We start from the raw sequence: 26,269 nt of genomic DNA on the forward strand, positions 1-26,269 counted from the left end.
CTCTACCAGAGCTGAGATACCTCCCTACAGTGATACATCCTCTACCAGAGCTGAGATACCTCCCTACAGTGATACACCCTCTACCAGAGCTGAGATACCTCCCTACAGTGATACATCCTCTACCAGAGCTGAGATACCCGCCCTACAGTGATACACCCTCTACAGTCATCTAATAAATGATAAATACTTAGAGGATAATAATAATACATAGAGGATAATATGCTTTCAACTTTTATTGTAACAACATAACAAAAGGTTTACAAAACAGAAGATTTGGAAGCAGCCAATCACATCGGGGCTTTCAGTAACTATATAGAAAGACTGGGTCTTCAGCTTAGTGTGGGGACCCTTATATAGTGGATCCAGTCTGACGTGAGATCCAAAATCTGAGGTTAGAGGAAATATAAACTATAAACGGACACATGGTGCATGGAGAATGATCCTTCCCTAACACACAGGGGTCGCTGACCTATATACTATGTCACTTCCAGAACTGTTCTCAAAATCACACTGAACCCCCTTAATGAACAGACAGCAACAGGACCCCCAACCCATCATCGGCCCTGACAGCTGAACCCCCTCCATTCCCTGGTCTTAGAAGAACCCAAACTATCAAGGAAGAAAATTATCTGTGATGTGTTACATTTTTGGGGGGAGGGGTGGGGTTTACAATGGCAGCAGTTGGTGATTGGCAGCTGCCAATGTACGGGGGTCTTTCCCCAGTGATGTCACAGCCCTTAACATTACTTAAAGGGGATTTCCAGGTTAACTAGGAAAAAAAAAACTGTAAAATAAGAATATAAGAGATATTTTGTACCAACAGTGGCGACTCCCCTCTGTGGTCACACGTGCAACGTGATGTCACTACTCTATGACATGGGACCACTGATTGGTTGCAGCAGTCACATGATCCTTACCACTTCTAGTCTCACTGAAGCCATAGAGGGAGGGGGTGGGGGTTGTACCCCATATTTCACTGCCCCGGCCCCTCTGGGGGGGTTTTCAGGAGATCTCTATAACAGCAATATATAAAAAACAACATAGAATAACATCAAGAAAAGTAAACGTGTTAAAGTTTGCTATGGGCAGCTCTTCTAGGGGTTAACTTTGATCCAGGTGTCGACCACATAGAAAGCGGCGTAGAGAGGTTCGGTGAATCTGGCGGTGAAGGTGTAGAGGTGGGTCACTGGGGAGCAGAGTCTGTAGAAGGAGATCTGCCCCTTGTCATAATCCAGATAGACGCCCATGGAGGTCACGGTGGGGCCCTCGCAGGAGATGTGGGTGCTCAGCGAGTTGTGGCAGGCCTCCATGTAGCCGTGGCCCCAGGTCAGGCACCACGACTTCTCGTTGTAGCCTATAAAGGCCTCTCGGCCGCACTTCTCGATGGAGAGATAGGCCACGCCCACAGCCTTCACGCCATTCTCATCGGTCTTCACCTCCCAGTAGTGTTTCCCATAAGGGAAGACGGTCTTGCTGAGGACCTGGCTGGTTGTGAACTGTTCCCTCTCGATTATTCCCGGCAATCTTTTATAAGGAGTGTACCTGACGACTGTGCAGTCAGTGGACACGATGAGGTAGTCGCTGGCGATGAGGAAGTCCAGCAGGATGCTGGTCTTGTGCTTCAGATGGGGACACTGAGCGAACAGCAGGGTTGGGATTAAGCTTACAAACTTCTCAAAATTCTTGGTAAATCTCAGGGAGATGAGCAGTAAGTCGATCTCGGCCTGCGGGTAGGTGTGGTTGACCTGGTGACCCGTCTTCTGCCTCTTGCCATGTGGTGTAAGACCCTTGGTGGCCTCCAGCAGCAGCACGGGGTCGGCCTGGTTAGACAGATCCTCCACCCGTTGTATCTTCTGTGACAGCTGCTCTTCGCTGTCCTGGAGAGAAACCAATTCATCCATTATCACCCGGAAAACTTCAAATTCCTGCTCTTTTATTTCGGTTTCCATCTTTGCCGCCACTTCTTGTAGGGCGGTGAGGAGTCCGGAGCAGACGGTCCTGATCTCCGCTTTCACCTTTTCCGCCTTGGCTTTGTTTCCAGCCATTACCGTCTGCAGAGCGTTGGTCCTCTCCTTCAGAGCCCGGAGCTTGGTGTGCATGTGCTCCGCCATGACCTGGAGCTCCTCCTTTCTATGGCCGGAGGCGGCCTCCAGCAGCTGCACCGCGTGACCCTGGTGACTGCCCGCTATGAAGCACTGCATGCAGATCACAGCCTTGTCTTCTGAGCAGAAGAACTTGAGGACGTCCCCGTGGACGCTGCAGACCCGGCTCTGCGGGGGGGAGGTGACGTTGGTCAGGGAGTGCTCTGGGCCTTTGCTGTGCACCTCCAGGTGTTTCTCGCACAGGGAGGACTCGCAGTGCAGGCAGATTTTCACGGCAGGTCTTGGGTACTCCAGACAATAGGTGCAGGAAGCTTCCCCGAGACGCAGGCGATTGTCCACTGACTTCCAGTTTTGCGCGATGCTCTGCAGCTTAATGTTGAGGGTCAGCGGGGCCTTGGTTTTGGACATCTGCTTGCACTCCGGGCAGTTGAATATCCCGCTCCGGCCATCTTTACTAATGTGAGACTTGATGCAGTCGCTGCAGAAGTTGTGACCACAGTGCAGCATGACAGGGTCAGTGTAGACGTCCGAGCACAGAGAGCAGATGATCTCCTTCTTCAGGAACATGTACGCCATCGCCACAGGAGGAGGAAGAGCGGCCGTCACCCGAGTGTAGGGACCCTGATATAGAGGACAAGGAAGAGAATTGACATTTATTCACAATGACCTCAGTGACCCCTCCCTATGCAGTGACCTCCTCAGTGCCCCCTCCAGTGACCTCCTCAGTACCCCCTCCAGTGACCTCCTCATTGCCCCTCCCCCTCCAGTGACCTCATCAGTGCCCCTCCCCCTCCAGTGACCTCCTCAGTGCCCCCTCCCCATGCAGTGTCCTCCCCAGTGCCCCCTCCCCATGCAGTGACCTCCTCAGTGCCCCTCCCCCTCCAGTGACCTCTTCAGTGCCCCCTCCCCAGTGCTCCCTCCTCATGCAGTGACCTCCTCAGTGCCCCCTCCCCCTCCAGTGACCTCCCCAGTGCTCCCTCCTCATGCAGTGACTTCCACAGTGCCCCCTCCCCATGCAGTGACCTCCTCAGTGCCCCCTCCCCATGTAGTGACCTCCTGAGTGCCCCCTCCCCATGCAGTGACCTCCTCAGTGCCCCCTCCCCATGCAGTGACCTCCTCAGTGCCCCCTCCCCATGCAGTGACCTCCTCAGTGCCCCTCCCCCTCCAGTGACCTCTTCAGTGCCCCCTCCTCATGCAGTGACCTCCTCAGTGCCCCCTCCCCATGCAGTGACCTCCCCAGTGCCCCCTCCCGTGACCTCCTCAGTGCCCCTCCCCCTCCAGTGACCTCTTCAGTGCCCCCTCCCCATGCAGTTACCTCCCCAGTGCCCCCCCCCCATGCAGTGACCTCCTTGGTGCCCCCTCTCCATGTAGTGAGCTCCTCAGTGCTCCCTCCTCATGCAGTGACCTCCTCAGTGCCCCCTCCCAATGCAGTGGCCTCCCCAGTGCCCCCTCCCCATGCAGTGACCTCCTCAGTGCCCCCTCCCCATGCAGTGACCTCCTCAGTGCCCCTCCCCCTCCAGTGACCTCTTCAGTGCCCCCTCCCCATGCAGTTACCTCCCCAGTGCTCCCTCCTCATGCAGTGACCTCCTCAGTGCTCCCTCCCCCTCCAGTGACCTCTTCAGTGGCCCCTCCCCCTCCAGTGACCTCCCCAGTGCTCCCTCCTCATGCAGTGACCTCCTCAATGCCCCTCCCCCTCCAGTGACCTCCCCAGTGCTCCCTCCTCATGCAGTGACCTCCTCAGTGCCCCCTCCCCATGCAGTGACCTCCTCAGTGCTCCCTCCTCAGTGCCCCCTCCCGTGACCTCCCCAGTGCTCCCTCCTCATGCAGTGACCTCCTCAGTGCTCCCTCCTCATGCAGTGACCTCCTCAGTACCCCTCCCCCTCCAGTGACCTCCCCAGTGCTCCCTCCTCATGCAGTGACTTCCACAGTGCCCCCTCCCCATGCAGTGACCTCCTCAGTGCCCCCTCCCCATGTAGTGACCTCCTGAGTGCCCCCTCCCCATGCAGTGACCTCCTCAGTGCTCCCTCCCCATGCAGTGACCTCCTCAGTGCCCCTCCCCCTCCAGTGACCTCTTCAGTGCCCCCTCCTCATGCAGTGACCTCCTCAGTGCCCCCTCCCCATGCAGTGACCTCCCCAGTGCCCCCTCCCGTGACCTCCTCAGTGCCCCTCCCCCTCCAGTGACCTCTTCAGTGCCCCCTCCCCATGCAGTTACCTCCCCAGTGCCCCCCCCCCATGCAGTGACCTCCTTGGTGCCCCCTCTCCATGTAGTGAGCTCCTCAGTGCTCCCTCCTCATGCAGTGACCTCCTCAGTGCCCCCTCCCAATGCAGTGGCCTCCCCAGTGCCCCCTCCCCATGCAGTGACCTCCTCAGTGCCCCCTCCCCATGCAGTGACCTCCTCAGTGCCCCTCCCCCTCCAGTGACCTCTTCAGTGCCCCCTCCCCATGCAGTTACCTCCCCAGTGCTCCCTCCTCATGCAGTGACCTCCTCAGTGCTCCCTCCCCCTCCAGTGACCTCCCCAGTGCTCCCTCCTCATGCAGTGACCTCCTCAGTGCCCCTCCCCCTCCAGTGACCTCCCCAGTGCTCCCTCCTCATGCAGTGACCTCCTCAGTGCCCCCTCCCCATGCAGTGACCTCCTCAGTGCTCCCTCCTCATGCAGTGACCTCCTCAGTGCCCCCTCCCGTGACCTCCCCAGTGCTCCCTCCTCATGCAGTGACCTCCTCAGTGCTCCCTCCCCCTCCAGTGTCCCCTCCCCCTCCAGTGACCTCCCCAGTGCTCCCTCCTCATGCAGTGACCTCCTCAGTGCCCCTCCCCCTCCAGTGACCTCCCCAGTGCTCCCTCCTCATGCAGTGACCTCCTCAGTGCCCCCTCCCCATGCAGTGACCTCCCCAGTGCTCCCTCCTCATGCAGTGACCTCCTCAGTGCTCCCTCCCCCTCCAGTGTCCCCTCCCCCTCCAGTGACCTCCCCAGTGCTCCCTCCTCATGCAGTGACCTCCTCAGTACCCCTCCCCCTCCAGTGACCTCCCCAGTGCTCCCTCCTCATGCAGTGACTTCCACAGTGCCCCCTCCCCATGCAGTGACCTCCTCAGTGCCCCCTCCCCATGTAGTGACCTCCTGAGTGCCCCCTCCCCATGCAGTGACCTCCTCAGTGCCCCCTCCCCATGCAGTGACCTCATCAGTGCCCCTCCCCCTCCAGTGACCTCTTCAGTGCCCCCTCCTCATGCAGTGACCTCCTCAGTGCCCCCTCCCCATGCAGTGACCTCCCCAGTGCCCCCTCCCGTGACCTCCTCAGTGCCCCTCCCCCTCCAGTGACCTCCCCAGTGCTCCCTCCTCATGCAGTGACCTCCTCAGTGCCCCCTCCCCATGCAGTGACCTCCTCAGTGCTCCCTCCTCATGCAGTGACCTCCTCAGTGCCCCCTCCCGTGACCTCCCCAGTGCTCCCTCCTCATGCAGTGACCTCCTCAGTGCTCCCTCCTCATGCAGTGACCTCCTCAGTGCCCCCTCCCCCTCCAGTGACCTCCTGAGTGCCCCCTCCCCATGCAGTGACCTCCTGAGTGCCCCCTCCCCATGCAGTGACCTCCTCAGTGCCCCCTCCCCAAGCAGTGACCTCCTCAGTGCCCCCTCCCCATGCAGTGACCTCCTCAGTGCCCCCTCCCCATGCAGTGACCTCCTGAGTGCCCCCTCCCCATGCAGTGACCTCCTCAGTGCCCCTCCCCATGCAGTTACCTCCCCAGTGCCCCCTCCCCATGCAGTGACCTCCTCAGTGCCCCCTCCCCATGCAGTGACCTCCTCAGTGCCCCCTCCAGTGACCTCCCCAGTGCTCCCTCCTCATGCAGTGACCTCCTCAGTGCCCCCTCCCCATGCAGTGACCTCCTCAGTGCTCCCTCCTCATGCAGTGACCTCCTCAGTGCCCCCTCCCGTGACCTCCCCAGTGCTCCCTCCTCATGCAGTGACCTCCTCAGTGCTCCCTCCTCATGCAGTGACCTCCTCAGTGCCCCCTCCCCCTCCAGTGACCTCCTGAGTGCCCCCTCCCCATGCAGTGACCTCCTGAGTGCCCCCTCCCCATGCAGTGACCTCCTCAGTGCCCCCTCCCCAAGCAGTGACCTCCTCAGTGCCCCCTCCCCATGCAGTGACCTCCTCAGTGCCCCCTCCCCATGCAGTGACCTCCTGAGTGCCCCCTCCCCATGCAGTGACCTCCTCAGTGCCCCTCCCCATGCAGTTACCTCCCCAGTGCCCCCTCCCCATGCAGTGACCTCCTCAGTGCCCCCTCCCCATGCAGTGACCTCTTCAGTGCCCCTCCCCATGCAGTTACCTCCCCAGTGCCCCCTCCCCATGCAGTGACCTCCTCAGTGCCCCCTCCCCAGTGCCCCCTCCCCAGTGCTCCCTCCTCATGCAGTGACCTCCTCAGTGCTCCCTCCTCATGCAGTGACCTCTTCAGTGCCCCTCCCCATGCAGTTACCTCCCCAGTGCCCCCTCCCCATGCAGTAACCTCCTCAGTGCCCCCTCCCCAGTGCCCCCTCCCCATACAGTGACCTCCCCAGTGCCCCCTCCCCATGCAGTGACCTCCTGAGTGCCCCCTCCCCATGCAGTGACCTCCTGAGTGCCCCCTCCCCATGCAGTGACCTCCTCAGTGCCCCCTCCCCCTCCAGTGACCCCTCCCCATGCAGTGACCTCCTGAGTGCCCCCTCCCCATGCAGTGACCTCCTGAGTGCCCCCTCCCCATGCAGTGACCTCCTCAGTGCCCCCTCCCCCTCCAGTGACCCCTCCCCATGCAGTGACCTCCTCAGTGCCCCCTCCCCATGCAGTGACCTCCTCAGTGCCCCCTCCCCCTCCAGTGACCCCTCCCCATGCAGTGACCTCCTCAGTGCCCCCTCCCCATGCAGTGAGCTCCTGAGTGCCCCCTCCCCATACAGTGACCTCCTGAGTGCCCCCTCCCCATGCAGTGACCTCCTGAGTGCCCCCTCCCCATGCAGTGACCTCCTCAGTGCCCCCTCCCCATACAGTGACCTCCTGAGTGCCCCCTCCCCATGCAGTGACCTCAGTGCCCCCTCCCGGCCTCAGACACCCGCCTCTGCCGCCCGGCCCGGGCCCTGACCCCGCGCAGCCCCGGAGCAGCTCTCACCTGTGTAACGTGCAGAAGACACTGCGCCACTCCGCCACAGAAGAGCCGCGCAGATTCCGGCAGCCAATCAGCTATCAGCGTGGAGAACTCAACCAATCAGGTCTCTACTTGCCCTTTCTGTGCTTAACCAATGACACCACTGCTAAATTTGCGCTGACTGGGATTGGTCCATGGGAGCCTATGGAGGCGGTGTATTTCATTCCAGTGTAATCCTAGCGGCCAATCACAGTGAGAGCTCTTGCAGTCCCGTGGTAGAAGCACCAATCAGATGAGCGCCCTGGTTGCGGTCTGCGCTGAGGCGGTTTTGGCGGCTGCAGTTACGTCACACATGTAGAGGTAGGTCTGTCATGGCGGCTCCTGAGGTAAGTCACCTCCAGGCCTGTACCACAGTGCTCAGTGACAGGACTGGGGCTGGAGGTGACCTCACCTCATGGTGAATGTCAGGCAGGATTATCCCCTCATGTACTTACAGGGGGAGTCACTAAAAATAAAGGTTCACCTCACAAACCTTGGGGCGCACAGCGGAAGACCCTAAAACTGAGCCCAGAAGTCAATGGTGCAAATGCATTTTTTAATATTTGGAATTTTTTTTCCAGCTTTCCAGGACATGTCATTGGGGGCTCATGTAGCACATGTAGTTTATCCGCTGCCGCTCTCAGGTTTCCTGAAGTTTGCTACTTAAAGGGGTTTTCCCCATGAAGGAAAGTTAGGCCTTATCTCAGTGCTGAGACCCCCACAGATTGTTAAAACGAGGGGACCGCCGCTCCTCAGACGTATGGAGCAGACGGCCGCACATGACTGTTCTGCTCCATTAATCTCTAAGGAGAAGACTGAGATCTTGGAGCGCCGTGCTCGGCAATTTCCGTCAGCTCCATAGGGATTAATAGAGCAGAACAGTCATGTGCGGACTAAAAACGGCCTAAAACGCCATAATCACCCTTAGCCCCCCACTGATCAGCAGGTTAGGCCCTATCCTGTGGACAAGGCCGGACTTTCCTCCGTGGGAAAACCCCTTTAAGAATTGCAATGTATCTTGAGTTTTTCCCCTTTGTGATGTGTTCAGTCTCACATTTGCCACTTTTAGCGATGTGCAACTTTGTAGTCCCAAAAATATTCGCTCCCATAAGTAAGTCTGGCTCTAGCGCGCTCTGTTTTGCGACTTATTAGGCGCAGAAATGGGACAATTTCCAAGCTCACAAGTTGAACAAACATCTGGGCCACAAAGATAAATGCGGCCCCTGCATCACCTCCTGGGGGCCAGATAACTGGGATTCGCTGCTGGATTCTGCGCCTAAAAAGCCTCAAACTGCGAAAAGTCTCACAAAAAGTTGCAAAAGAAAAAGAGAGCAATAGGAAGGGTACCTGTCCCCCATGGGGTATCTAACGCTGACGCTAGGAGGTAAGATTTATTGCGCAGGAAATGAGCCTCATACAGCTCCTTACATGAAGAGTTAAAAAAAAGTTATGCATTTTTGAAGGTGGGAGTGAAAAACGGAAGAGTACATTAACCCCTAATTGACCGTCCATATGGATTTCTCTGTCGGTCACTAAGGGGCCTTAGGCTAGGCTGACGGGTTTCTGCATGGGCCTCCCGTGCAGGGAAGAGCACGACAGCCGGGACCCGGCTCTAACTCCCTGAATGGTGCGGAGTTCTGATCTGGCTGTTAGCCCGTTTGATCCCGTGGTTCATGTTGTGACCACGGGATCTACGTACCTCCTCCTGGCACCCTGTGATGCAATCGTGGGGTACCATCTTCACAGCCGGGGATCTAATGAAGGTCCCCGGGTCTACAGTCTATGCAGATGTATGGGCTGACGCTTGTAATGCACTGGAACACATGGTTATTGCAATACATTAGTGTGAACTAGCGATCACATGATCACTACTTCATATAATAGTGTGGTAAAAGTAAAAAAAATTTATTAAAAATAAAATTCATTAAAATGTCCCAACAGCCTCTAACACATACAAAACAACAAATAAAAAAAAGTAAAAAAAAATAAAACACAACATATTAGGTATCACCGCGTCCCAAAATTCCCAATCTATAAAAATCTAAAACCGGTTATTCTTGGCGGTGAACCTGTGTAACAGAAAAAAAACGCTCAAATGTCCGATTCGCCACTTTTTTAACGTTTAACAACACAGAAAAAATTGTATTAAAACCCCAGAAAAAAAATGACACATTAGCCAACTCCCTACTGAAAAAGTTATTGGAGTCAGAATATGGTAAAAGTAGTCATTTTTTTTTTTTTGATACAAAAGGTTTTAATTTTTGGTAACATCGATTAATTTAACCCCCTTCCTGCCGAGGCCCTTTTTCGTTTTTGCGTTTTTATTTTTCACTCCCCACCTTCAAAAATCTATAACTTTTTAATTTTTCCATGTACAGAGCTGTGTTTCCAAAGATGTAAAAACACATTTGCGCCGTTTTCTTGTGGGCTTGGATTTTACGGCTTTCACTGTGCGCCACAAATGACAGGTCTGCTTTATTCTTTGGGTCTGTATGATTACAGGGAGACCAATATAGGTTTTATTATGTTATTATGCATTAAAACCTCCTGTGCAAAGTTTTTTTTTTTTTAGATTTTGCCATCTTCTGGCGCTAATAACTTTTTCATACTTCGGCGTATGGAGCTGTGAGTGGAGTCATTTTTTGCGACTTTTGATGAAGTTTTCAATGATATCATTTTTAGTACTGTCCAATCACTTTTTTATAAATGGCAAAAAAAGTGGCATTTTCTAATTCAGCCGCGCTATTTTCCGTTGCAGGGTTAAACCCAGTGGAAAATTGTTATTAAATTTTGATAGATCGGGCATTTTTTAGAGTCGTCAATATCTAATGTGTTTATGATTTTTACTGTTTATTAATATTTATATCAGTTCTAGGGAAGGGAGGGTGATTTGATTTGATTTGACTTAATAAAACCTATGTAAATTTGGTATCATTGTGCTCGTACCAAACCAAAGAATATATCAGAGATGGCATTTGGAATGTACAGGCGGTCCCCTACTTAAGAACACCTGACTTACATACGACCCCTAGTTACAAACGGACCCCTGGATATTGGTAATTTATTCTACTTTAGTCCTAGGCTACAATGATCAACTGTAACAGTTATCACAGGCGTCTGTAATGAAGCTTTAGTGTTAATCCTGGTTCTTATGACAACCCAACATTTTTAAAATCCAATTGTCACAGAGACCAAAAAAGTTCTGGTTGGGATTACAATGATAAAATATACAGTTCCGACTTACATACAAACTCAACTTAAGAACAAACCTACAGACCCTATCTTGTATGTAACCCGGGGACGGCCTGTACATTGAAAGACGTAAAAAGAGAGCTCACAAGAAAATGGTGCAAAGGCGGCGTCTTGTCAGTTTTACCGCATTTTGAATTATATTTCCCCTTCCCAGTACAAGGTAAGTGCAATTTGTTACGCAGAACACAAGCCGTCACACAGCTCTGTACACGGAAAAATAAAAAAGTTATGGATTTTTGAAAATAAGGAACGACCGAAAGAAAGCAAAATCTGTGGCAAGGGGTTAATGTGCCCCCCCGATAACACATGACGAAAAGTTCACAAATTCCCTGGGATAAAGTTCACATTCACACCTGACATTTTGGTTACGTTTGGAAACGCAATCCAAAGGCTCCGCTGGTAACATTGGGGCACATGTACTAAGTGTCTACAGACCGCATTTCCGTCGGGTTTCCTGACTAGTTCCGTTCTGCGCAGCATTTAATAGGGGTTTTTGGCGCACGCGATCGGATTTTGGCGCAATCGCGCAGACTTTCATGCGCCACAAATCGGGGGCCGTGGCCGTTGGACAACAAGACTGATTCAGACTAAGCACAGGATTTAAGATTCAAATTGTGTTGCTAGACACACACTTACATGCACCGGGAAGAAGAAGGTGAACTCCGGGGACTTGAGCGGGGAAGCGACACATGCAGGATATCGGGCGCAGGATCTTGATGAATCGCGGCAGACTTCATCTTCGTCGGACAACACACCTCGGGGATTGCGCAGGGACCGGGTAAGTAAATAAGCCCCAATGTGTTTCCAACATGTTAACCAAATCCAAAGTAAATGCGATGTTACTTCAACGTGCGATCGCAGGTGGAGCCTTTGGATTGCACAAAAAGGGGCTTTACAAACACATGCCTCCCTTCCTCGCTTCGCCATGTGGCTGACAGTGGGTTACATCCACATGTGGGCCGTCCTCTTAGAAAAAACTGCCCAATATATTCCTAGATGCGTTTTCTACTTCTATTCAGTTTATGTGGGTGAGTTTTGTGGCTGAATGAACGTATTAATGATAAATATTAGTGAAACCTACCTCCTGTTTAGAATAGTTTGAGGGGTGAAAATAATAGAACGGGGGGATTTGTGGGGGGTTTCTATTAACAGAACTTCCAAATCCCCTATAGAAATGAAATGGTCCCTAAAATAATTTATTCTAAAATTTTCTTGAAAATGTGAGTGAGAGAGAAAGAGAATGCTGTGAGATTTGTGATCTTTCTAGCGTCATAATAAAACAAACGGACACAAAGCTGAGATGTGGGAAATGTTAGTAACTAATTAATTTGGGTAGTAAGACGATCAGTATGGAAAACAGAACATTTTGAAGTTTGAAAATAGCAATTTTTTTTTTCAAAATGTTTACCAAATACACCTTTTTTCATAAATAAATGTTACATATATCAACCAAAATTTCCCATTAACTTGAAGTACAAAATGTAAGGGAAATAAAACCCTCAAAAAACACTGGGGTAAGTAGAAGCTTCTAAAGTTATAACCGGATAAAGTGACAAGTGCTGGTTTTCAAAGCTGGGCCTTGGGCATCGGGGCGTAAATGAGCTGGGTCACTAGGGGGTTAATGGCAAGAGGTTAATAATTTTGGTGCTACCATTGTAGCTATAATCCGCACTGGTCCTGGGCTTGGCGGGTGCAAAGGTGTAATATTCTCTTGTTATGTCAGAAACCTATTCCGTGCCTTGTACAGGAGAACGCAGGAGTGTACGGCATGATTTATCTGCCCCCGTGTCACTCATCACACCCTCCGACATCTTACAAACTATAGGGATATCACAAAAGGATAGAAAGTCCCCGGGATAAGGTAAGCGCATTCATACATTCAGCAGATGGGTCCATATCCTGCAGGACGGAGGATGAGTGTGAGAAGTAGCACAATGGCTCCATCTTGTGGATATAATGTACATTACACTTCAGATGATGTGAAATCTATCTGCACTGTAGTAATAATAATAATGTAAGATACAAGTTTCCCCCTCTACACTACTCTCCTGTCCTTCCAGGACAAATCTCACCTTTTGTCTCACTGCTTATGTATATTTATTCTCTTTATAGAAAATACTGAAATCTACGTTTTGACACTGAACATTGTTGATCTTCGTCTAAAGCCTCTGAAAGGAAGAATTGTGAGGGTGAAGTGATGGCTCACATGATGCTACAATATGAGCTGACCTGCTCCATCTGTTTGGATATCTACACTTGCCCAGTGATGTTAGGCTGTGGACATAACTTCTGTAGGGAGTGCATTCATACCCTGCTGGAGCCACAGACGGGGTATGGGAACAAATCTTGTCCCGAGTGCCGGGCCACATGTTCACCTGCGGATTTACATCGAGCCAACTTGAATCTGGGGAAGATAGCGGAGTATTATAAATCCTTGCAGGAATGTCCCAGCGATGTGGAGGTGCCTTGTACCTATTGTCTTCAGTCTCCCGTGGCCGCTGAGAGGACGTGTCTGCATTGTGAAGCTTCCTTTTGTAAGAAACACCTGGAAGTTCACAGTAAAGGTAAAGAACATGTTTTGGTTGATCCCACATCATCGCATCAGCACAGAAAATGCCGCATCCACCATGAAGTGTACAAGTATTTCTGCATAAAGGACCAGGCGTGTATTTGTACCTCCTGCCGCTTGGTTGGCGACCACCAGGACCACCAGATCGAGCTCCTAGAAGAAGCCTCTGTGACTAAAAAAGAGCAATTATATCAGGTCCTTGAAAGACTGAAACAAAAGCGGGAGATTTACAAGGGAAGAAGAGGTTTTCTGCAAAACATCCTTGAAAAAAAGAAAGAAAAAGTCGGAAGACTTAAAGAAGACTTAGAAGACGTGTTCGATAATTTGCGCGAACACATTATAGAAACTTCTGTCAATGTGATGAATTTGGTTGGACAGCGGTTGGGAGGCGTCGCACAGCAGGTATTGGCTGAGGAAACCTCTATAGAAGAAATAGCAGCCGAGCTGCTGCAGGATCTGCTGCGTGTCCAGGCTGTGAGCAGCAACATGGATCCGCTCGCTGTTCTACAGGATACAGAGTGCAGCTCCATCTACGCCAGGTGGTGCACAGCAGAACCCCACCTAGACCACACACTGCTTTATCCAGCTCCAAACGTCAACGTGTTTCTGGTTTTCTTAGTTTTACACAAGAACATACAAGAAGTTTTGGAGCATCTGCCGCTCCTCCTGTCCAGTAAATTGCTGCATTTAAAGTACAAAGTCAACTTTATACTAAATAAAGCCACCGCCAGTAGTTACGTTACTCTCTCCACTGACCTGAAATCTGTGAGGTACTGCAAGGGAAAACCTGGCCAGCAATCCAGGCCTCAGCAGTTCAAACCCAGTCAGGTCCTCAGCGTGACTTCATTCTCCTCTGGAAAACACTATTGGGAAGTGAGAACTAGTAAGACTGGAGTGAAAGCTGTTGGCGTGGCCTATCCCACTATAGAGAGGAGCGGCGGACAGGCCTTTTTAGGATACAATGAGAAGTCCTGGTGCCTGATCTGGGGTCACGACCACATGGAAATACGTCACAACTCAGACTGTATGCAGATTGTGTCCAGCAATGCTCCCATGCACGCCGTGGGGGTATTTCTAGATTACGAGACTGGTCTCCTGTCCTTCTACAGACTTTGTGCTGAGGCTGAGCTCCTTTATACCATCACAGCCAAGTTCACCGAGCCTCTTCATGCTGCTTTTTATGTTGTCGATAGCTGGATCAACATCAACCCCACAAAAACAACATAAATAGCGTAAAATACTTTAGAGAATTGCATGGCCCAGAGTCAGACATATAGCCATGGCAATCATTTTCTGGAGTCTCTCCATATTTATCCTGTAATCTCACTTTCAGGAATAAATCCCACAAATGTTAAGGCGCCTTCACAAACAATAGGCATAACTCTGCGGGGAGATTATTGTTCCTCAAACTAGTGTGATTCGTCCCGCCTAGTGAACACGTGTAGACACCCAACACTGTGGCTGCTTTGAGAAGTGGATTCCACAATGTGGCTGTTACCTGTTCCTTATACAAGTAGTAGAAAGCATATAAAACCATGGTAACATGCAGATCAAGGGTCTTCATCAGATAAGATAGGACCTTGTCCAGAGTAAAACTTAGACCCCCTCAGATAGGGTATAAAATAGCCTTTCCAGAATCCATGCATATATGTAAATTCTCACCCGTTTACCTTTAAAACAAATCTTCTCCAAAGTCAGGCAAATATGACTCTTCTCACCCCATGTGAGATGAGTCAAGTTTACTGGTTGCATGGGGGGTCACTTCAGAAGCCCCTATCTTCTGCTCTATAACCTGCAAACATGTTTTTTGTGTCATATTAAAGATAAGTATCTCATTTCAGCGGATGGTTACGTGTGAGATACAGAACCAGAGATACCGGCATTTAAAGAGAACCTGTCACCAGGGACCTCATTTGCGCTGAAGAAAGGTTGCAGAATACCCATGACGCCCACATTGAAATATTCTGAGCATTTGCATTACAATATAATTGTGTGTTTTAACCTACCTATGTTTTGGTTTTGTTGCATTAAAAAAAACAACAAACAAACATGACTTGTCTGTGCTGCTCACTCCTCAGCTCTCAGCCCCCACCTTTGTGCTCCTGCTTCTTCACTCACACAGGGACAGAGCTCACGGCCTGGTGAGCTGACATCAGTGGGGGAGGGAGGATCTGTACAGGAGCACAAAGGTGGGGGCTGAGAGCTGAGGAGTGAGCAGCACAGTCAAGTCACATGGTTTTTAGAAATGCAGCTAAACCAAAACATACCCTGGTACTCAGAACCAGATTCTGTCAGGGTGTAATGTAAGTTAAAACACACAATTATATTTTAATACGAGTGCTTAGAGAAAGCAGAGAGGCAGATGTGCACTGCAGCTGTAAGGGGCTTCAGCAAACTGTCTGTAGTGAAAATGAGGTCCCGGGTGACAGGTTCCCTTTACAGACATAGTTGTAAATGTGAGCTGCAGATAAAGATCCAATTCCTGCCTATTCTTTATGTCTGTATGTCCATTTCTGTAGCTGACAGAACAATCATGTGCTCTGAAGGAAGAGATTCTTATCTTTAGTATGATACGGAAGACATGTATGTAGCTGCTAGGACAGAAGGAAGGGGCTTCCCAATTGAACCACTAAACTTGTCTCATCTCACGTGAAAATAAGATGAGTGATATTTTTAATAGGTCAACAGGTGAGATTTCACATAACAGAGGGACATCTAGAAACAAAATATCAAACCCCACCTGAGTGAGCTGGTGGTTTAGTGGTGTAAAACCTGGTGACCGGTTCCCTTTAAATAAAATCTAATATCAAAATCCTTAATTATAAACCAGGGGCACATACCCGTAGATCCAGGCACCGTGACTGTGTGAATATTCTTATGCATGGCTTCCTTCCTTCCAAAATCTACTTTAAATATTATGCTAATGAGACTGAAGAGCTCCTGGGGTGTTATCAGAGCCCCTCCATGCCACAGCATCACAGGCTGTTACACTGTGCAGCGGGATTGGGAAACAGTGTAACAGCATGTAAAGTTATAGCACGGAAGGGCTCTGGTAACACCCCCACGAGCCCTTCTGGTTCATTAGCATAATCTTTAATGCTGATTTTAGAAGGCAGGAGGCGAAGGATAACAAATATCAGAAGATTCCCACAGGCGCGGTGCCCGGATCTACGAGTAATGTCCCTGGTTTATCATTATGGATTCTGGTGGAAGATTTCCTTTAAGGGACTACAGGCAACTCACACAAGTTATCACTTTCTGCTAAAAAAGTTACTTTATTTTTAATTTAGTTTTAGTTTTTCAATGTTAAAATAAGGATTTGTTTAAAGAGTTTGTCTGTGATTTCACTATTGATAGGTCATCAATAGCAGAGGGGGGGGGGGGTGCTAGCTCAGGGGAACCCTCCTCACTCTGATTACAGAGAGTTTGGGAAATATAGAAATTTCATTAAACGCTAAAAAAAAGTCAAGTAGCCGCGTCCTAGGCCGGACTTCACGGACAGATGACGGTGCGGGGGACGCATCGCAGTCATGATTACATATCACTATGACGCTCCATCCTCTGCACTATGGTTACGTTTTTCACAGATGTGTGCCGTCGGCCTAATGGCGAGTCAGTGGAGTTTGTAGGTTTCAGTGTTTGATGTAAGTTGTGAGAAGTTCCATATCACACGGTTATGTTGTAGGAAGCCGTTCAGGTTGTGCTGTAACAATCTTATATATGTCTGTAGTCCTGTATGTAGATAAAGTATATCCATGCATAGATATACGAGGCTGCGAGTGCTTCATCTCGTCCTGTCCTGGACCTTCTTGTAGTCGGGTCAGTACTCAGTGTATACCTGGTGCCACCCGAGTACCCGAGGTCACTGCTGCTGGCGGGTATCATGTACAGAGAGTATGATGCTTTTTTTAGTTATGACTTTATGATGACTTTACCGGGTGACGTCTCTATACTGGGGTTTGGTCCCAAAAATAATCATTGTTGGTTATCTGAGACTAATTGTCTCGCCTCCTGGATTAAAGGACGTTATGGAAGATGAGGCCGTGTAGCTACACACGTATCAGAGCACAATATACAGTATACAGAGAGGGGACCAAATTGCATTAAAAATGAGGCCTTCTCAACCCGTTTATCAGTCCTATAAGTCCTCACTAAGGAGGGGCGAGCACCATTTCCTCATCAAAATTCTGAGTGCTGTTCGGTTATATGCAGGGGTGGGATTTACATTTTGAACAAGAGGCTTTCTCCTTTAGAGGAAGAAGTCAGCCTGTTCTGTTGTGCTAGGAAAACAATACTTACTGTAATACAGAAATTATGGAAGCCCTGAAAACAATGTGAGCAAAGGGACAGGTTAAATTAACATCACAGGTGTCTACAATCTTGTAATCAGTGAGTGGCCTGTGTATAGGGCTGGAGCTACTCACTGGGGGAGATTTACTTACCCAGTCCTGTCACGATCCCGTAGCGCGATGTCCGCTGAGGATTCGGGTCCGGCGTGAGTCACTAAGCTCGTGCGCCCGATATCCTGCATGTGTCGTTTCTGCCCCGAGGTCTGCCGGAGTTCACCTTCTTCTTCCCGGTGCATGTGAGTGCGTTGTCTTGCGACACAATTTTAAATGTTAAATCCCGCGCGTTGTCCGAATCCGTCGGGCTGTCCAGCAGCCCGACCCGATTTCTGTCGCATGAAAGCCGGTGGAGCTATGGGGGTGTAGCCGACCTCCTTGGACGTAGCCGCAGGTGGAGAATTGATGACAATTGAAAGTAACAAATAATACGAATGGTAACAAAAACTTCTAAAGAGACCAAAGGTGAACTTCAAGCTCAGGGAACGTCAGTGTCAGATCGCACCATCCGTTGTTGTTTGAGCCAAAGTGGACTAAATGAGAGACGACCAAGGAGGACACCATTGCTGAAAACAAATTATTAAAAAAAAACTAGGCTGGAATTTGCTAAACTACAGGATGACAGGACACAAAGCTTCTGGGAGAATGTCCTGAGGACAGATGAGACTACAAGGCACAACAGCTCTATGGCCACAGATGGAAAAATGCAGGCTATCTTAAAAAGAACATTATCCCTACAGTTACACATGGAGGAGGTTGTTATGTTCTGGGGCGTTGTTGCATCTGACACAGGGCGTCGTGAATCTGTGCAGGGGACAATGAAATCTCCAGGGATCTTAGAGAGAAATGTGCGGCCAGTGTGTATTCCTGGAAAGCTGACGTCACCCTCATAGAAGAGAACGGAGTTTGATATGAGACATTTGTGGGCCCTCATTCGTGTGGTGGGAGCTCCCACTGATCGCACATTTATCTGCACCCTGTGAATTTACGATGGATCTAGTCTCTAGTGTAAAAAACCCCTCGAAATGATCTACTGATAACATCTTGGTTCAACAAACCGGAAATATCCCGTGAAGGCCATTCCTATGACTGTCATGGATGTAGACCTTAAGAATATCAGGCTTGTGGTTTTATTGTGTTCTTTATTGTATATTTTGCCATCCCTATAGAAACTACCAAAACTGAAATTTTTAATTTGGCTGCAAAATTTTTCCGGACTTACCGATTTCTGCCTATTTTGGCCCCCATTAGTCTGAGCAGAGATGTCCTGACATCCTTATTGCGTAGACTGTATATTAGGGGATTTAGTACTGGGGTAAGTGTGGAATATAGAGCAGTGAAGACCTGGTGCAGCAGATCAGATTGTGATGATGAAGGCATCAGTAACGCAGAGCCTCCGGTGCTGTAATACAGGAGGAGGATGGCCAGGTGGGACGAGCACGTGGAGAAGACTTTCCTCCTCCCATCCTCGGATTTTATGTGACAGATAACACGGATAATTTGTATATAAGAAACCATACTACACAGGAATGAGCCGAGGCCAAATATCAGTAACTCCAGGGAAATGACGATGTAGAAGAGTTTGGTGCCGGTGCAGGCGATCCTCGTCAGAGCTTTGGAGTCGCAGTGGATTTGGTGAATCGTGTTGGATCGGCAGAAGGACATGTGTGAGACGGTCATGGTGAACAAGGCAGAATTCAGGCAGCCGCATATCCAGAGGGCGATGGTTATCAGGAGACAGTTCTTCCTGCTTAGGATTTGGTTGTAATGTAAAGGTCTACAGATGGCGACGTACCGGTCGTAGGCCATGATGCACAGCAGGATATCCTCCGATGCCGATGCCATTATAAAGAAGAAGATTTGTGTGAAGCATTGCTGCAGCGATACTTTATAAAGCCCGGAGAGCAGCATGTCCAGGAGGCCGGGGGTGACGGCTGATGTATAGCAGATGTCTACAATAGAGAGCAGACACAGGAATAGGTACATGGGAGTATGTAAGCGGGAGTCCAGGTAGATCACCGCAATACTGACCACATTCACCAAGACTCCCGACGAGTAGATAAAGAGGAATAGACTGAAGAGGAACGGCTTGTCCTGGGGCCTAGAGCCGAAGGGCAAAATGTATAACTCACTGAAGTACGAAATGTTCTCCATTGTTGATTGTACTGTAAAAGAAGAAAGATCGTCATCAACAAATACCAAACAAAGGTAAGGTCTGCGCACGTCTGCTGAACATGGACAACGTGTGGGCACCTGTTGAAGAACCGGAGGAGAAAAGGGGTTTTCCCACAAATTCAAGTATGGCCCTATCCATAGGATATGGCCTAACATGCTGATCGGTGGGGTCTCAGTGTTGAGACCCCCACAGATCACGAAAACGAGGGTTCTGATAAAGTTCCCCGTACCTCAGTACCTGTCGTTCCGGGAGAGGAATGGAGCAGACGGCCGTGCATGATCATTCCGCTCCATTCATCTCTGTGGAGCTGACGGAAATCAGCAGCCGTCTGCTCCATTGCTCTCATGGACCGACGAGGGGTCCGACCGAGGTAACTGGGACCCCATCGGACCCCGGCCACAGCAAAAATAGTGTAATCACTGAAATGTTCAGAACTAAAGACTGAGCGTCACTGAAGCACAAACCTTTAAGAAGATGACGATCTGTGTTTGTTTTTTAGTGTCCTATCATTCCAGCGTACAAGTTCCTCTGCAAAAAAACAAGTCCTGGTCACAGGAAAACCTAAGGCCGGGGCGGGAGTAATAAACCAAAAAACAACATTGAAGAAAGCTGCAGCAGGAAAGTAGTCACCATCAACTGGGGGATTTGGAGCAGCTCCTGCAGCCACGTCCAACTTTATCAGAGAATTGTGTATATCGGGAGACTGCTGGTCCTGGGCGTGGACACAGAGGACAATCACTCCAGTATTAGAGGGACACCTCTATCTGCCAGCACATAGCTCAGGTGAGTGGCATCTGAGTAACTTCAACAATTGACCTTTGTTTATTGATGTGAAGAGGAAACTACAAAGTGCGGTCCTAAGGCATGAGAGGAAACATCCTCCGGAGTGAGTGACTTTTATTTACTTGCCTTTATTTAAATGCTTTATAAAATACACTAGCGACACTTTCTGAGGAGTAAACATTCTGGGCTGCATTGGGAGAGGTGAAAGTCCTCGGCAGACCTGTGTGGCAGCTGACACTGACCGGACCTTATCTCCCCTGCAATCAGGGAAGATGTACATTATCTGCTCCTGGCTGTCTACATCCGATGGTTTTGATCAGCTTAATGCACATGACCTGCACCCTGACTTGATAAGTGCACCAATAAATCTAGTGTTATTCAAGATAACAAAATGTATCAAAAACTTATTTGGTTATTTGGAAAGGTAACTCACCTTCTCCACAATCTTTGGAAATAAGAGCAGGTCAGTGCTCTGAGCAGAGGGGAGCACAGGTTTATATGTGACCTGTACTATGTTATCCTTCTTTTTCTAGTAGGAAATAGATGACATAGATGAGAGCGGAGAGGGCACAGAGATCAGCCGTGTGAGCCGTTTTATAGAACAGCGACCTGTAAGGCCATGGAGTAACATTGCCTGGGATTTCTATTGGATAGGAAATCTACCATCAGATCAAGGTCATTACTCATAGACCCAGGCACCGGGACTGTGGTATCTTCTTACATGTGTTATCCATGGCCTCCTTAATTCTAAAATTATGCTAATGAGCCTGGAGAGTTCGTGTTGGCATTACCAGAGCCCCTCCGTGCTGTCACTTTACAGGCTTTTACACTGTCGCCCTCCCCCTGCTTCTTTAGCACTTCCTCTCCCACTTCTGCTGTAATCTCACACAGTGTGAGGGTGAAGTGCTCCTGCACAGTGTAACAGCCAGTGAAGCTGCAGCTCGGAGGATTTTGATGGTAGATTTCCTTTGAGTTATTATGGGGATGTAATAGGATCCCACTTATCCCCCCTGTCGTTCCATAATCTGCTGTCTATCAGCTCTCAGAGACCTGTTTGATTTGCAGGAAATCTACATTCCTAAATCACAAAAACTTAAAAGTGTGTTTACTAAAGCTTGAGCTGAATATAAAATCATCAGATTACGGAGAAAATGTCTAGAATCCCAAACCTACCGCACGGACGCCACAATATGCTGCAGCCTCCGCAGCAGCACAGAGAGACGACACCCAGGGACAATTTATAGGCGGCTTAGATTTTTCAGTTTTCTAATGAGGTTAATTAAAATACAAGGTAATGGCCTCCCTCTAGGAGCCGCCTCTGGGGCTCAATTATAAGTCTCTGTAACCAGTAATAATATAACACTGAGCCCTTAATGACGCAGTTTTTTTTTCGTTTTGGCCTTTCTAGTATTCATTCCCCACCTTCAAAAATCCATAACTTTTTTATGTTGTTGTTCATACAGTGTTTTAGTGTCATGAATACATTTTCCGTGCTCGAATAACAGTACACACAAATTTTAAAACACATTGATACATTCACAAAATGTTTGGTTCAGGGCTGAGGAAAAGGGCGTGGCCTGGATCGACGCTTCTTACCGGCTACAAGTCGCTTGTAGAGTTGAAAGGAAACCAACCATTCGGTTTTATGCATTATGATACAAACACACCTTGAGAATGATGTAGCGACACTGATGCAGAAACATATCTTGTTTAATCTGTCAGGAACCAGGAGTAGTGGACCCACTGGACGACCGCGGACGAAGACGTAAGCCGACACCTGGGAGCGGAGTGTAAGTGGTACCTGGTTTTCACCAGAGACCGCCGCAAAGCGGGTTGGACTTGTTGCGGCGTGGTACCACCAAGTCGCTCCACTGGCGCGACTTTGTCCGCGGTGGCGGTCAAGGCGAAGTACAGGATCGTAAGGCAAAACCATGGTCGGGGACAAGCAGGAGGTTGAGACAGGCAGCATTGGGGTCACAACAGGAAATCGCAGAATAGGCACTTGGCATAGATAACAAGAGCTGGCTTATAAGGAATTCCAGGAATGGCCAGTACCAAGCAATGGTGCGCCTGCCCTTTAAATCTTTGGGAGCCGGCACGCGCGAGCCCTAGGAGGCGGGCGTGCGCACTACTGACGAGGACAGATGAGACCGCTGGAGTGCTAGAGCATGGAGAGGGGCATGGGTGAGCCTGCGACCCGAGACGTGATTCGCGGGAGCACCCGTGACATGAGCCCTGTGCTGAGTGCTTTTGCTGAAAAAACGATTTAAAATTATGATAATGAAGCTCTGTCGCTCCTTTGGCTGGCTCGGCGCTTCTCCTCTCACATTAGTTATGCGCTGCACCAGAGAATGATGTCATCACTGTGTTATTCCTGAGAGGCAGAAGCAATCAATCGCTGCACCAGCCACCAGCTGCTGTGTATGAGTCCTCCAGCTCAGGTAGATTAGTCCTGTCTAGACAGTTCACAAAGCTCCTTGTAATGTGTTTATCAATGGCAGCCAGCACGCACCCCAGCTTTCCCAAGATCCTAAATGTCATGATTTTTTTTTAGCAAAAGTTTGGTGTCACTATACTCATACTGATCAACAAGATGTATTCATTTTACCCACACAATGAATACTGTAAAAAAACGAAATCCTAAAACACATCTTATAAGTTGTTAACTCCTTTCTGCTCGCCCGCTGACTTTAGACGTCAGCGGGTGCAGGTCCGGAGTCTGCAATCACGGGAGCAGGACCCGGTCTCCAGGTGCCTCCGACACCCGGAGACCCTAGGGAGAAGGGAGATGCGGTTCGTTACCGCTTCTCCCTTCTCCGATCCTCCCCGCATCGCGCTGAATGAGCGCGATGCATAGAAGAGCGGCGCGGCCGCCGGCTCCATAGACTCCGCCGGGTCTAAAGGGGTTAATCAGAGCTGCTGGGTCTAATTAGACCTAGTACAGATCTGATCACCTGTCCCCAGTGACAGGTGGTGGTTTCCCTGACCACGTGCGTTGCAAGGCGCACATTTGGCTCGTGCGTTCGATGCATGCTTCAAGAGCGCATGCGTTACTGTGACGCATGCGTTTTTCTTGCGTTTGCATTGCCAACCCCCGATTGCAAACCATGGACACCTGTGTAGCAATATTTAAGTGCAAACGCAGGTCCGTTTTTTTTGGTGTTGGTGTTTGATGGTGGTGTCTAATGATGGAGCAATATACTGGGCCGAGCAGAGATATTATCATGGGATGTGGTGCAATTATTCTTGGACTTGCAGCGCGTCTTTGCCGATTGGAAAAGGTATTTTTCTTTTACTTTTACACTTTGATTAATATTTTTTCTTGAACTGCTTTGGAAGTTATTTTTAAATATTCTTTTAAAGGAACAAAGTCAGCGGCATTTGAGACGACGTTTATGGGTTCATCCTTTGTTGCAAGGACGGGATAGCCACGGACAGTTTGTTCAATTGTTTGGTGAATTACGCAGGTGTATATATATATATATCTTTAAAATGTTTCTTACATTATCCTGGTTTTGTCATTTCCCGTATATCTGTGGACCAGCGTCTAAGCTATGTTCCGTATTTGTCAACAAAATGGACAACCCTATTGACTAAAGTCTAAGGTGTGGGTGGGAAATGCATTGGTCACAGCACCACTTCAGTATATAGCCAACAAGGCAACAGAAGTATACAGGCAGGTCAGTCCTTTATTTATGATGTTACATTATATACTCACCCCTTTGGCAGGCCCGATGCTCTGCGTGGCTCCATGAGGTTGACGTGGCTGCTCTTCTTTCTTCCACACGGCTCCTCCTATTTTTTTGGCCTTCTGTATCCAGTGGCATAGATGCAGACAGGCACATACTATGATGCCGCAGATTACTAGTCATATTATGTGACGGCTGGCAGATAACATGGACGCGTCTATGGCGGCGGAGACAGAGGAGGGGACACGGGCAATACAGAAGAGTAGCCGCGCACACATTGGGGATCCATGTTTTTAATTGTGGCTGCCGTTGGGCAATTATCCTTTTTTTCTTAATTTTTAAACAACATTTTTGTGTGTCTTAAATTTTCGTACCCCATATTTTGTTTCAAATATTTAATTGTAAAACATGTTTATTTTCCAAATTGTATTGGTTTTATGTATGTGTGCATTGTATTAACTACTTAATTGTTAAAGTTTTTTAAAATAGTTCTCTCTTCTTTGTCTCATAGGTATCCTACTAAATTTCAGGAATATTGCCGTTTAAGTATTGAGCAGTATGTCCTGAACAACGTCTACTTGTAACGTTAAGGTTTGTTTTTTGTTTTATTTTTTATTTGTTAAAAAGAAATTATTACACCAAAGTGCTCTCTTTTTTTCTTTCTTTCAGTAAAGGTTCCTGGCCACAGGGGGGAGCTATCACTCCATGCAGCATCAGTTTCTCATTGGGAAAAGTACATTGTGCAGGATACTCCCGCATACTTGCACGGTGATATGGGCTACTTTGCAGCCTCGCTGCATGCCTTTTCCCACCATAAACATATTGGCAAGCCATATCGCAAGGTTTTGAGGAAAAGACGGATTTCCCAAATTGTGTTGGAGCTATTGATGGGAAGCATATCCGAGTGATACAGCCACTTCATTCAGGGACTCTTTTTTTCAATTACAAAAATTTTTTTTCAATTGTCTTACTTGCCATTGCGGACAGTGACAGTAACTCCACAATTCTCCCGCACGTCTTTGTGGCCGACGAGGTATTTGGTCTCGGCACTCATTTATTGAGACCCTACTGCAAGCGCGGTGTGACAAACATGAAAAGGATTTATAATGCCCGTTTGGCACGTGCCCGCAAGACTGTGGAGTGCGCTTTTGGCATCGTAAGTGGGCAATGGCGGTTACTTAAAACTGCTATATGCCTAAGTGTTGAAAATGTTGACACTGTTGTGAAAGCGCGCTGTGTGCTGCATAATTTCACTCGGATTGGTATGTCTCCACATGCACTGCTGGACGTGGGTAATGATGTCAGCATTGCAAACACAATAGAGCATTGCAATTGCCGTGCTTTATCAGGATGGCGCACAAGAGATGAATTTCTCAAATATTTCAATAGTGAGCACGGGGCAGTTGCTTGGCAGTATGATAGCATTTCATTTTTTTTTTTTTTTTTCCATTTACTGTATCTGCATGTCATTATAGTTTTTGTTGTAATAAAATCATAATTTTCTTGATTTTTGTCTTTTGTGGTTTAACAATGTTCAATGACTAAAAAAACAACTGTAAATTTTTTTTACTTTTTATTATAATGCACCGAAAAAATAACCTCTAAACAACATTGGGGGTCATTTACTAAGGGCCCGATTCGCGTTTTCCCGACGTGTTACCCGAATATTTCCGATTTGCGCCGATTGTACCTGAATTGCCCCGGGATTGTGGCGCACGCGATCGGATTGTGGCGCATCGGCGCCGGCATGCGCGCGACGGAAATCGGTGGGCGTGGCCGAACGAAAACCCGACGGATTCGGAAAAACCGCCGCATTTAAAAACCGAAAAAGTGTCGCTTGGGGAGCGCTTACCTTCACCTGGTCCGAGGTGGTGGATTCCGGCGCGATGAGATGACTTTCAGCGCAGCAGCGCCACCTGGTGGACGGCGGAGGAACTACCTTATTAAATCCCGGCCGGACCCGAATCCAGAGCAGAGAACGCGCCGCTGGATCGCGAATGGGCCGGGTAAGTAAATCTGCCCCATTATGTTGCTTTGGCATTTTTTTTTCCAAACGGCTATATTTTTAAAACAAAATTTTGAAAAAAAAACAAAAAACAAAATGTGTTTAAGATTTCAAACACAATATGATCCATTGGATCTCTTTGAAAATTTTTAATAAATTAAAAAAAAGAAACAAGAAAAACATCATTGCACAAAATTGGATTATGCTTAAACCCAG

General features: G+C 48.9%; 3 protein-coding genes and 1 long non-coding RNA gene across 5 annotated transcripts in view; 2 read left to right on the forward strand and 2 right to left on the reverse strand.

Moving 5' to 3' along the window:
- WDR90 (WD repeat domain 90) overlaps positions 1-26,269 on the reverse strand; it is a 716,604-nt gene that overhangs the window by 108,688 nt on the left and 581,647 nt on the right. The gene's annotated exons all lie outside the window — the stretch shown is intronic.
- Positions 216-7,358, reverse strand: LOC140074678 (E3 ubiquitin/ISG15 ligase TRIM25-like). Its single transcript, XM_072119750.1, has 2 exons — positions 7,222-7,358; positions 216-2,723 (listed from the first exon to the last, which is right to left on the reverse strand). Exon 2 carries the CDS (start codon positions 2,676-2,678, stop codon positions 1,095-1,097), a length of 1,584 nt encoding a protein of 527 aa, XP_071975851.1. The 5' UTR covers positions 2,679-2,723; positions 7,222-7,358; the 3' UTR covers positions 216-1,094.
- On the forward strand, positions 7,450-16,821 carry LOC140074677 (tripartite motif-containing protein 75-like). Its single transcript, XM_072119749.1, has 2 exons — positions 7,450-7,557; positions 12,601-16,821. Exon 2 carries the CDS (start codon positions 12,686-12,688, stop codon positions 14,282-14,284), a length of 1,599 nt encoding a protein of 532 aa, XP_071975850.1. The 5' UTR covers positions 7,450-7,557; positions 12,601-12,685; the 3' UTR covers positions 14,285-16,821.
- On the forward strand, positions 23,379-25,468 carry LOC140074679 (uncharacterized). The gene is made up of 3 exons (XR_011849242.1): positions 23,379-23,826; positions 24,560-24,639; positions 24,718-25,468. It is a non-coding gene; the product is annotated as an uncharacterized lncRNA (long non-coding RNA).

The sequence above is a fragment of the Engystomops pustulosus genome, chromosome 8 (genome assembly GCF_040894005.1).
Source record: "Engystomops pustulosus chromosome 8, aEngPut4.maternal, whole genome shotgun sequence".
NCBI lineage: Eukaryota > Metazoa > Chordata > Amphibia > Anura > Leptodactylidae > Engystomops > Engystomops pustulosus.